The 12,734-nt window shown below is 50.3% G+C and overlaps 1 protein-coding gene across 2 annotated transcripts in view; it reads right to left on the minus strand.

Moving 5' to 3' along the window:
• Ak8 (adenylate kinase 8) overlaps positions 1–12,734 on the minus strand; it is a 106,644-nt gene that overhangs the window by 84,569 nt on the left and 9,341 nt on the right. For both annotated transcript variants that reach the window (XM_040745133.1, XM_040745134.1), the window contains exons 4-5: positions 9,885–9,998; positions 5,364–5,432 (exon numbers count right to left, since the gene is read on the minus strand). In XM_040745133.1, coding sequence (XP_040601067.1) covers positions 5,364–5,432; positions 9,885–9,998 — 183 coding nt within the window. The remainder of the gene's footprint in view (positions 1–5,363; positions 5,433–9,884; positions 9,999–12,734) is intronic.

Here is a 12,734-nt window from a genome sequence, read left to right on the forward strand (position 1 = left end):
TGACCTCAGGGACGTGACTGTCCCTAAAAAGCACCTCATATATCTCTAGCAGGTTGAGCTGCCACCTCTTCATGGCTGTGAAACCAACTGTTAATTTCTCTTTCCCTAATGCATTTGATGGTCACTTCAAATAAAATTCTTCAAAGAGATTGCAAAAGAAGGAAAAAGCAGAAGAAAGAAAAGAAACAGGGCATCAACTACAGATTCCTGATGGGTTATGTTTCCCTGAACGCTATTTCCTGCAATATTTGTGTGCTCTAAATTACTGATTCTAGTCCCTGTGTAGCGAAATAATAATAATTACCATAGAAATGAATATGCATATGTGTCATTTTTCTTCTGAAAAGCAAGAGAGCCCCCTTGTTTTGGGTGAGGGTTTGTTTTCCTTTTGAACAACCAAAGCTCTTAATTAGAAGCCTCGCCTCGCCCTGGAAATCTGTCTCCATTGGGAAGAGATGAAAACAGCTCCAGATGCCCCATGAAGGTTAAAAGAAGTCTTGAGACAAATTGAAGGACGTGGTTCTTTCTCCCCGCAGGTAACAATGGCTGGGACACAATCACAATCACAGTCACAGACATGTGGGTCAGAGAGGCACCTCTGACGTCAAGCACAACCCTGCTATTGTACAAGGTGGGGAAATGGAGGCATGAAGATGCGAACCATGACCAAACCTCCAGCAGATGGGGAGAACAATCACGGAAGACACTGACGTCAAACCTGGGCCTCCGCACATACATGCATATGCACTTGCACACACACACACACATGCAAAAAACAAAAAAGCCAAGCTGGGCTGTGGTGGTGCAGGCCTTTAATCCCAAGCAGTCACAAGTCCATGAGTTCGAGGCCAGCCTGGTCTACAGATAAAGGTCCAGGACAGCCAGGACTACATAGAGAAACCTTGAAAAGCAAGAAAACAAAACAAAAACAGCTGGGTAAGGTGCTGAATGGAGCACTGAGCCTAGCTAGCTGCACGTGCTATACACCTGATCAGAGGGGTCCCCAACAGTTTAGCAGTCACAGGCTTGTCAAACAGTAGAGATGTGCCTGCAATGAGATGTAGCAGATAAAGCTGTCCCCATCATTGGCCACCATGGCAAGAAGTATTATAAACGTCTGCGTGGACAACAGTATCAACCACAACACAGTGTAATCACATGGAATAAGATGTAATCAAGGCAGCAATTATGATATAAACATCAATAACAGTAAATGCCATCATTCTGATGGCAGTGGGAGCTCTTAGCAAGGACCCTGGAAACTTGATCTTGAGCTTGGTCTACACTGCAGGTAAACTGTGAAAAAAGGCTGTGATAAAACTTGTAAATAAGGTCAAGAAGGGCTGCTGAACATCAGACCTTGTTGGGGCTGGGGATGCTGCTCGATTGGAAGAGTGACTGGCTACCGTATGCAAAGCCCTGGGCTCCATTCCCGGCACCGCATAAACCGGGTGTGATGGTCCATGTCTGTAGCCCCAGCACTTACAACACGTGGGCACAAGGATCAGAGGTGCAAAGCCAGGGTGAGCTACATGGTCTAATGTATCCTGGAGGTGTACAAGTGACATAACAGAAGAACCTCAGTTTCCCTGAAACCATCCCCCTTACACTGTCTGGTAGAGACCAGGCAGCCCTGAGCAGCTGGGTCACTGTCTGTTTCATGTTTCATTTTAAAATGTACATGCATGCGTCTGCATGTACGTAAGTAGCTACCCATAGAGGCCAGAAGAAGGTATCAGATCCCCTGGAACTGGAGTTATGGGCAGTTGTGAGACACCTGATGTGGTTGCTGGGAACTGAACTCTGGTCCTCTGCAAGAGCTGCAAGTACTTGTAATTGCTCAGCCATCTCTCCAGCCCTTTGTGTCACATCCGCAATGTATTGAAATAGAAACCAGAAGAGAGTCAAGATGTAATGGCATGGGGTAGGAAGCCCGGAAACCTCTCCGGTAAGAGAAACACTTAGATTAGCAATTATGGGTTAAATACTTAAGTCAGAGCTAGCCAGTAAGAAACAAGCAAGGCCAACAGCTTCATTATTTAAAAAAAAAAAAAAGAAATAGAAACCAGAAGAGCAGCTGGGTTCAGGTGAATTTATCTGGCTCCCAGGACACACAAAACGGTTACTCTATAACTCAGCCTAAAGCGTTTGTGGCTCTGCATTGCAGGCTAAGCTTCCACATTTACTGCCACCGGGGATGCAGTAACAGGTGAAAAAACACTTGCACCAATCAGTACTGTTTCGTCTATTCTGCTCTAGAGGATGGTGACTCCCAGAGCTGCTCAGCTGACTCCAGATGCCTCGGTTTCCACTCCAGCCGGTTTATCCCCAGTTACACGACAGCAGGGCGAGCGCCCCCCTTTTCCCTCTTTCCTCACTCCTTGCCTCCCTCCCGTTTCCTGTGTTCCCCTACAGTTACGGCCGAGGGGTGAAGGGAAGGTCCACAGAACACCCCACAGACATGTCCTTTCCACCACCACGACAGCCAGACCCCTCCAGGGTGACTCCTGCAACACAGGCCAGTATATCCAGCTGGCCAATCCTGGCTGTTTTTGTAAAGTTGTATTGGGAAGCAACCCACACTCCTTTCATGACCCCTGCAGTCAGCTGCTTTTGTATTACGTCAGAGCTGAGTGGCTGCCACACAGACAGACAGTCAGCAAGCCCCGAACGATCTCACCACAGCAAAGCCTGTCAGAAGAGCCCCAGCTCTGGGCACCTGCTCATGCCTGGGCAGCAGGCCACTGACTGGCTGACTGTAAGTGACTTGAGGTAAGAAGAAAACAAAAACACTTCAGACCCCAAGACTTCAGTTTATAGGTGACCTGTTCATAATTCACATGACTGGGCCACTTAGGGCAAGTCTGTGAAAACTGCTGCTCCAAAAAAAACCCCGAGTGTTCTTCTAGACCTTACCCACCCCCATCAATTTCTAAGGGAGGGAAAGAGGGATGGATGGAGGTAGAGAGATTGTAAGTCTGCACATAGGTACATGTGTATTAGCAGGTTCTAGGTCAGGGAAGAATGGACTAAACACACTCCACCTTGTACCCATACATTTACGAATCTTGAATCCTCAAAATGGGTACCAAGTACGGGATGGAGAGGGGGCCAGGAGGAAGGGTCCAGGTGGGGAGTATGTGAGAGGATCTCCAGTCCGCAGGCTTTCCTGTTGCAGCTAGCATGACTTGGAAACAGGGTCCCAAGAGACTGTAATAAATGCCCTACTAACTCCCCCTTTCTCTATTTTCCTACTACGTGGCCCTGATATGGGGATAGTTATAGGAAACATGAAGCAGAGTCCTAGAAGCAAAATCACAACTTTCTAGCTGGAAGGCTGAGGAGCACAACAGGAAGTGAAGAGGGAAGGAGTTCAGGAAGGCAGGAAGTGAAGAGGGAAGGAGTTCAGGAAGGCAGGAAGTAAAGAGGGAAGGAGTTCAGGAAGGCAGGAAGTAAAGAGCGAAGGAGTTCAGGAAGGCAGGAAGTAAAGAGGGAAGGAGTTCAGGAAGGCAGGAAGTAAAGAGGGAAGGAGTTCAGGAAGGCAGGAAGTAAAGAGGGAAGGAGTTCAGGAAGGCAGGAAGTAAAGAGGGAAGGAGTTCAGGAAGGCAGCCCCCAGAGTTAGTTTTTGGCTACAGTGGGATTCCAAGGCTTTTTTTTTTTAAGCATGAAGTGTATTTCACTCATGCTTTTTTGTTTGTTTTAGAGAAAGGATGATTAATCTACAATGCCGGCCTCACTAGAACTAGAACCACCATTGGATCACATCTCTGGGTATCCAGGCATTTACAGAGAGGCTTCACTGAGCAGAGAAGGCCCACCCTGACTGGAGACTTGTACGGAATAAAGAGAAGAAAGTGAGCTGCTGAGCACCAGCTCTCATCTCTCGGCTTCCTGACTGTGGATGCAATGTGACTGATCGCCTCACACCCTACTACAGTGACTTCCCCAACAGTACTCCAGGAATGTGCAGGAAACGAAGGCTTTGATCGCACCCAGGGCCCCCGGTACAGAGGCAGCCAGGGATGGCATGCCCCCCCCAACCCCAGTCCGCACACACAGGTCACTTGGTTGGAACCCAAATGAATCAATCAGCTGCCGAGACAATGATGTCAGCATCCACCAAAGGACAGGACCCCGAGTCTCATGACATGAAAAGCACCCAGGATAGAGCCCACTCAGCCCAGGGAGAGCCAGGCCAGTCGTGACTCACATGGACACTCTGTGGCCACTCAGGTGTTGGAATCATTCACAAAACAAAGACTCTAAAGCAGGTAGTTTGTGGGGGCTTTTTAAAAAGCCAGTCTAGTACATGATGGGAAGATCCGCATCTTGGCAAAGAAGCAGGAGGCAGAAAGAAGAACCAACTGAAATTTTAGGACTGAGAAAAATCATAGCCCAATAAAGACCCATGGGGTGGGCTCAGGGATGACAGAAGGATAAGACTGAAAGGAATAAGGGGCCTGGAGAGTTCTCGGTGGATGATCACATCGGAGAAACAGAGCAAATCAGAACAGAACAGAGCCCTGGGGACCCAGGGACAACGATGTGCCAGTTACTAGAGCACGGGCAGGAGGGGAGAAAGGATGGCGGGACGGGAAGGAATTGGATGTGAGTGCGGCCATCTTGGTTTAACTGCCCTCCTGCCATCAGGTCACCTGACCTGAGAACGGGGTCATTCAGACAGACAGCGAGTGTGCTGCCTGGCCCCTGGAGCTGGACTTGCTTTTCAACCCATGCTGGACTTCTCTCCCAGGTTTCCCTGACCTCTCTTGGTGTGACCCTGGGCCTGTTTGCCCACTTGTGGCTGGCTCTCAAACACTGGGCCCGGTTTTTCTGAAACTATGCAGGGAATTATTTAAATGATAAAAGCCAGGACTCCGTGATTAAAAGCCCTGGCTGCTCTTCTAAAAGACCAAGGTCCAGTTCCTAGCACCCCAACAAACAGCTCACAACTGTCTGTGGCTCCATTTCTAGGGGATATTATGCCCTCTTCTGGCCTCCATGGATAGATACTGCACACATGGGGTACATGGAAATACATGAAGGCAAAACACATAAAACAAAAATAAATAAATTTTTAAAAAGATTAAAAGTCAAAGACCTTGGACACTTCAGTGTCACGAGCTGGTTCACTTAGTCCACACACACTTTGGGACCCCCTAGAGTGGGTTAGCTGTCCCCAACATAGGCACCCCAACAGAGCAGTCAACCACCACAGCTGCTCTGAAGCCCATGGCCACGGACTGACCTTGGCTCGGCTTCTAGTTCCAAGCTTCACCTTCTCTGTAGCTTCAAAGATGGACACATCCCTCCCCCCTTATCCTGGTAACCACCCCTAGCCATGCAGTGCCACACAGTCTTACCCTCCTGAGGCAGTCGTCCTCACTCAGGCGCTCCTGGACCAGGCCGATAAGTATAGAATTGGGAATCCTCTGAAAGGAAGACACAAGGCGTGAGGCCCCCAACCCCAGCCTAGCACTCAGGGGGGCAGACGCTGGCAGCGCCCTTGACTGGGCCCCTGAGCATTCTCCCCATGGAAGGTATACCCGTGTCATCTCGTCCATGTCCTCTGATGCTTTACCACGATTCCCCATGCCTACCCCCAGCAGCAGGCTTCCCCAGCCTTCAGGGTCCCCGTGGCTCATGAGTGCACACCTCACACTGTCCCACGCCCCATGAATGCAGATAATGAAGTTTTTATTACACACGATGTTCAAGAATGTGCCCGTCATTCCCAGTAGTGGTGACATTCCTCAAGGAAAGGAACTGTGTCATTGGCCTTTGTTCCCCCACGCAAGGTGAGAGCAGGAGACAGTTGACCGAGGCTTGAGTGTGTGTGCACACCTCTCTCCAACCACACATTCTGTGACTGGTGACCAAAAGCTGACTTTGGTGAGAGTGTTCACACCACAATAAATGGGCAAATGGTAGAAGGCCCCGCCCCCATTCCTATCCCTGGAGAGCTGGGTGTGAATGTTAACCAACTGACCCTAGCACCAGAGCAGTGCCAAGGATACATTCCTGGAAGCGTGGTTTTTATGAGGAGCCACGGAGTCATAACCACAGCTGGTGCCTCCACCTCAGGTGCCGCCGACCTTGCTAGCCTGGAACATTCCAACTAGGTTCATAGGTTCAGCTGGCTGGCTAGCCCCAGGACCCTTCCTGTCTCTGTCTCCTCAGTACTGAGATGACAAGATGCATGCCACAGGCTTGGCTTTTTTTTTACATGGGTGCTGGGGATGGAACTCAGGTCCTCAGGCTTGGACAGCAAGCACTTTACCTGCTTAGCCATCTCCCAAGTCCTGTCCATGCCTGTCCTGTCCCCCCCCATCCCCCCCCCCGCCACACACACACAGCCACTGCTTTTTTGAGTTTTGAGACAAGGCTTTATGCTGCCAGGTTCTCCTCTGACTCCTGTGCAGCCAAGGGTGACCTTGAATGACTGAGCCTCCTGCCTCTGCTTTCCATGTGCTCCGATTACTGGGTATCTAATCTTGGGCATGATGCATGCTAGGCAAGTCTTCTACATCTTCAGAACAGACAGTGGTTTTCCTGGAACCTGCCCCAGGAGTCCTTATTCTGAGAATCTGCATTTCCATCATGTTTCCAAGTGATGGTACCGTTCCTAGACGTGGAGAACCTCTGGCCTAAAGTGACCTAACAAGGGGTCCACCAGGCCGGGAGCCACTGACCAGCAAGGCTGCCTTTTTGCTGGTGCCCACAACCTCCCATGTGTCCAGTGGAGCTCCCCAGGGTTGGCAATATAGAGGGAGTGGACGGGTAGCACCTTCTCTTCCTACTCCCTCCAGTCCTTCCCAGCCAGAGCGGTTTCCATTCCCGGGCCATGTTCCCAGGGCTCGCCCCCCCTCCCTGATGTCATCTACGCACCGCATTCAGATAAGTACAGGGACACGGAAGCACCTGCCCAGATGCAGGGAGTCCAAGCAGTCAAAGCACGTGGTTGAAAGGCGGCAGGCCCCGGAGCCTCCAGAAGCCTTCCCAGCAGGGGCGAGGTGGTGGCTTTGAGCAGTGCCCTTCCCAAGTGCCCCCTGCTGCTCCCTGCCACTGTGCTGTCTAGAGAGCATCTTTGATGTGTCGCATCATCACAAGGGCTCCTGGGCTGCTTCTGGAAGCCCTGCCAGACTCTTTGCAGGAGTCAGGCCGCCTCCTCCTTCCAGAACCTGGCAATGTATCCCACCCTCCAGCCCCCAGGCCTGGCTTTAGGGGGAGAGGCAGAGACATGTAGATGGAGTCCAGGCAGCTTCTCCCAGGCACAGGGGTGAGGGCCCAGGCTCGCTTTGGGCTAGTCTGCTTCCCTGCTTTCTTTGGGACAGCACTGGCTGCAGCCAGGCAGCTCCAGCGTCGCCTCTAGCAGGTTTGGGCCCCAGTGGCGGGATGACTGGAGTGCCACCCCAATGTGCCTTCCTCTCTTGAAGGACACGATGATTGGAAGTTTGGAGGTGCCATGTGTACGGACTATGCCTGGTTCTGCCTCAGGACCACCGAACTTCCAGGATTGGGCTTCATTTCACATGGGAATGGCATGAGCTTGGGTTACCTATCACCAGGTCTCACTCTTGGGGACCCTAATGTCCCTGGGTCACTTCAATGCACAGAACAGATTCTAGCATTACAGCAGGAAGAGACAAGCTGAGAGTCACTGGTCTGCCTTCCACACAGACAGCAGCTCTGTTAGAGTGGTCAAGAACCTTTTCAGGGTCCAGAGAGGTAGCTGAGTGGGTAAAGGCATTTGCCACCAACCCTGATGACCTGAGTTCAATTCTTAGGACTCATTTGGTGGAAAGAGAATCTACTCTTCTGAGTTGTTCTGTGACCTCCACAAGTGCCTTGGAGCCTCATGAATACGCGCACACGCGTGCACACACAGACACACATACGCGCGCGCGCGCGCGCGCGCACACACACACACACACACACACTTCTGTTTTGCTTTTTTTTCTTAAGAACATTTTCCAGATTTCCACTCGAAGCTCAGCTGCTACAAATCAGCGTGAAATGAAGGTATGACAAGAACAACCACCACCAAGACTCTGAACGAAGAGGCAGAGGTTGGGGACATGGGGACAGGAGGAAGAAGGGAATGAGAGAGGCAGACTCCACCACAAGGCAGCCAGTGACAACCAAGGAGGGACAGACAGTGTTGGCCCTGGGATTTGGAAGGTTACCAGGCTAGCACAGAAGTCAGCAACCAGATTTTAAATTTGTAGACACAAAACAGGACAGTGGCACAGGCTTGTAGCCTAGCACTTGGGAAGAGCAGGCTAGAGCATCAGAAGTTGCAGCACACAGTCAGCCTGTGGAGACCTGAATTAGGACTAGTCCAGCTTTAGAAGGCCTTGCTGAGCCCAGCTTTCTGACTTCGGGCCACTTATTCACTACACAAACACAGGCAGCTCTGACCCAGGGCAGTCTTTCAGAGACCACCCAGACACAGCAATTATGGCATCACTAACTGCGGTGACAGAGAGCAGTCATGTTGTGTGGGGCTGGGCTTTCATCCCAGAAGTTCCAAGATGCTATTTTAAATGTTGTGGCTTGATCCTACTCCTGAGGACTGGCTCTAAATGCACAAAGCAAGGCCAGGCCACGGGTGGTTTATAGGGTGCCTGGGGTGGGAGTGGGCTGTGCTGCTGGGGTGGGTGGAGCTGGGAACCCCTGGGGGAGGCAGTTTGCACACTGCCTGCAAAGAATTCAATCCTAAAGCTATGGGGCCTGATGGGAACAGCTGAAGCCAGGCCCTGGCCTGAAAGGGTCTCAAATCTCCTGCATATCTTTGTCATATTTCATAAAATATAGTTCAGAATTTTAAAAAAGCAGTGTGAATTCTCAATGTCTTGGGAGACAGTCCTGTCCCTTGGGGTGTTCTGACACTTTGATTTCAGGATCTTCCATGCCTGGCAACATCACAGCCCAACTCTTAGGAAAGCTTCTAATGAACCTTAACTCTGCAGTCTGGGCACACCTCCCAGCCTGTGCCTGTGGCTCAGCAGGGGGCTGGGTCACATGACCACACTGACTATCATGTCTGACCACTCTTTATCTGCTGCGGTCCAAACTTTGGTTTAACTGAAAGCTATCCTTTGGCACGGTGGATGACTAACGTTCGCGAGATCGGCTTGAAGGTCGGATACGCTTGTGCTTCTGCTTCACCAGTGAGCACACCAGCTGGCTGGGCTGGCTGGTACATAATGCTCCCATGTTCTGAGGACCAGGCACTAGAAGGGCCAAGAGGCCTTGACTGTGGCCAGGGCACTGGACAAATGAATGGCTGTGGCTCTGTCTACAGGCTATGAGATAATGCTGCTGAGGGGACCTGGAAAGTGACCCATACACTGAGTACCAGCTGATGTGAGGGTCCTACAGGCAAAGGAGGGAGCCTGGACCTCTCAGAAGAGCGCCAAAAGACACATCCCCACTCTTTGGCTCAAAGGCAATTTTGAGAAAAAAATTCTCTGCATTTCTATTTCATTAAAGAGAAGCAGTGGGTTAAAATACAAGACAAGGAGGTAAACCAGGCAGAGATTGGTAGCCAGCCAACCAGCCAGCCTAGGTGAGCTCCAGATTCACTGAGAGACCTGACTATAAAAGAGAACATGCCTGAGAGTGATCGAGGAAGACACTAATCATCAAGCTCTGGTCTTAACACATGAATGTGTACCATCATGTGCACATACATACACACATACACTATCATGTAAACACACACATGTGCACCATCAGATACACACACACACAAGAAATCATCTAAAACTGTTCTAAAGGAGGAGGAAGAGAAGAAAACTAGCCAAGCAAGGGGAATGGAGATCTGAAGCCGAAGCCGTAGCTGCTCTGTCCCTGGACCCCCGCCCAGGGGCCAACCTTACCTTGTAAGTCTCGTAGTGTCTCTTGGCTTCCTCAGCCAGGTTAGAAAACTCTCTTTCTAACAAGTTCTCCTTGGTGATGAGGTTGCTGTTGAGATGTTTGCAGAGCCACATTGCCTGAAGAAAGGAAAATAGAAACGAAAGTGAATGCAATACACATCTCAGGTATGACTCCACCCGGTAGGGGAGATGGCTCAGTCAGTAAAGTGTTTTCCCTGCAAGGAGAAAGACCTGAATTCAACCTCTGGAACCCATACATCAATTCCTGGCATTGAAATGGGAAAAATTAATAAGTCTAAAAACTTAGACTTCAAAGTCCATATAGGAAAAAGAAAACTTTCAAGCTCCTCTGAGCTCCCAAAGGCAGCCTGACAGATAAGGCTAAACAAAGGACTGGGTATGGACTAGAGGCCTGAGAACAGATAGCACACCCCAGCTGTGGCAACCTTTCTCTGTCCTAAAGAAGACCAGATAGCCACCAACTCACGGTTGTAAAAACCCCTGGCCCAGGAGATAACTAACAAATTTATTTGCCCTACTTAATTGTACCTGCTTAATTGTACCCTGCCCAAACGTAGTTATTGTTTTGTCCTATGTAACCACAGAAGCTCTGTAATCTCAAGACTCTGTCTTGTGGACTTTCCCTTTAAAACCCCCTTCAGCTGTAAGCGGTACTCTGCTAGCTCCCCAGCGGGCAGAATCCCTGCTGCAGCTTGTCAATAAAGAAACCTTTGTTCTTGCATCAGGTGAGTCGCCTCCTTGGTGATGGAGTTTTTGGGGTCCCACCAACTGGGCATAACAGCATGATGGCACACTTGGAACCCCAGTGTGGGGCTTGCTGGCCAGGCAGTCTAGACTACTATCGAGTTCCAGGCCAGTGAGAGACTCTGTCTCAGAGGAGGTAGAGATGGTGTTAACAAGTGCAACTCAAAGATGTCCTCTAGTCTACACACACACACACACACACACACACACACACACACACACTCACACACGGCTGGGTATGGTAGTACATGACTATAATGCCAGCATTCAGGAAACTGAGGCAGGAAAACTGTTAAGTTTAAGGCCAACCTGAACAAATAGAGGCACCCTGTCTAAAAAACATAACCCAAAACAACGAAATTAAGCCTGCCAAATCCTTCTATATTCCATAAAAAAAAAAAATGGGTAGGGAGCCAGGACTGCAGCTCAGTAGTGGAGAAAAGGCAAGCCGTGGGTGGCTGGAGGAAGTCCCCAGAGCGGACACAGAAGGTACTTCTCACTCATCGGCACCATCTGTCTGGTCCACCACTGTGAGGCCATCCACCCCCGCATCTTTCTGAGCTCTGTGGACCATGAGGAAGAGGCACAGGTAGGTCTCTGTGCTCCACACCTACTCTGCCCAGCAAATCCCTCCTAGTGATCAGAGAGAACCGTTTGCCACGAACAGCTCAATAGAAAGCCCAGCATGTGTCTAAATGCAGTAGGTCATCATGGATCCCAGCATCAAGATCACTGGTGGTCCAGCCCCAGCCCCAGGGGTGACCACATCCATCCGCAGGAGACTCTGGGACCCTGCAGTTTTCAAAGCTGGCGATACCAAGAACTGACAAGTGGAGGGAAACCCTGTCTCTAAAAGTAACACATGGTGAGGGCTGGATTCGGGGAGACTGACTGGGAAGGAGAATAAAGCAGAAAAACTACGTGTGGACACACACAGGATAAAGAGACAGACAGATGGACAGATGACAACAGCTATGCTGACCCTCACAGTGCAGCACACACGGGGTGTTTTATGCAGAGATCACTCATCTCAGTTCCTTTGTGAGATAAAGTGCTAGTTGGGCAAGGGACAGCCTAACCCTTCTATGACATGAGCTCAGAAGGCAGGAAGGGCTCTGTCGCACCTGCTGAGCAGCCTGCACCCGAGAATGTAGCGAGGTGGTCGGGATAGATGACACAGAGACCGGTCGGTTGCTTTATGAAAACTTTATGCTCCCCAAGTCGGCTTAGGAGGAGACCCCAAGAAAAAACGCTTCCCTATTTAAGGACTTCTGCCATCCATACACACACAATTCTCCAACCGAGCTCTCACACACCTCTCACAGCTCTCCCAGACTTCTCACCCTCCTGGCTGGTGGTTAAAATCTCTGGCACCAGAATCTGGGAGAAACAGCAGGGAGCAGGAAGAAGCATCTAGCTGTAGGGGGATCAAAGTCATGGTGTTTCAGTGAGTGAGCCCTTATCGGAGCCCTACCAAGAGCTTTATGGCACTGAATTGTTTTCAGTAAACATTATCTCACAGCTGCCTGCTCCCAGGCCGAAGGGGAAGTGGGTCTCTGTTCAAGGTCTGGTGTCCCCACAGGGCTCCACCTCAGATTATCATGACTCTAACACATCTATGGAATTTAGGAACTACAACCAGGGCCTAGTTTGGTGTGTCAGGGCGCCTGACAACTAAGTTTGATCCCAGGGACCCACATGATGTGAGAGAGAATCAACTCCAGCAGGTTGCCTTCTGGCCTCCATGTATGCACTGTGGCCCATGTGTGCTCACACATACAAGTGCACTGTGTGCATGTGCACACACACCGAATAAGCACAGTGTAATAATGAAAGTTACAAAAGAAAACTTGTACTTGCAGCTGGACATGGTGGCCCGTGCCTGTAATTACAGCAACTGCGAGGCTAAGGGAAGAGGAGGCTAAGGGAAGAGAACTACTGTGAGCGCGGGGACAGCCTGGGCTACAGCACGAGTTCTAGGCCAGCCAAAGCTATGAGGTAAGACCCGATCTCAAGAGAAAAACAAAGCGAAACCAAGGGCCTGAAGATTAAAGTCACGGATAGGACAAAGGCACCAGCTTCCAGCCA

The sequence above is a fragment of the Mesocricetus auratus genome, unplaced genomic scaffold, assembly GCF_017639785.1.
Source record: "Mesocricetus auratus isolate SY011 unplaced genomic scaffold, BCM_Maur_2.0 Super-Scaffold_100004, whole genome shotgun sequence".
Lineage (NCBI taxonomy): Eukaryota > Metazoa > Chordata > Mammalia > Rodentia > Cricetidae > Mesocricetus > Mesocricetus auratus.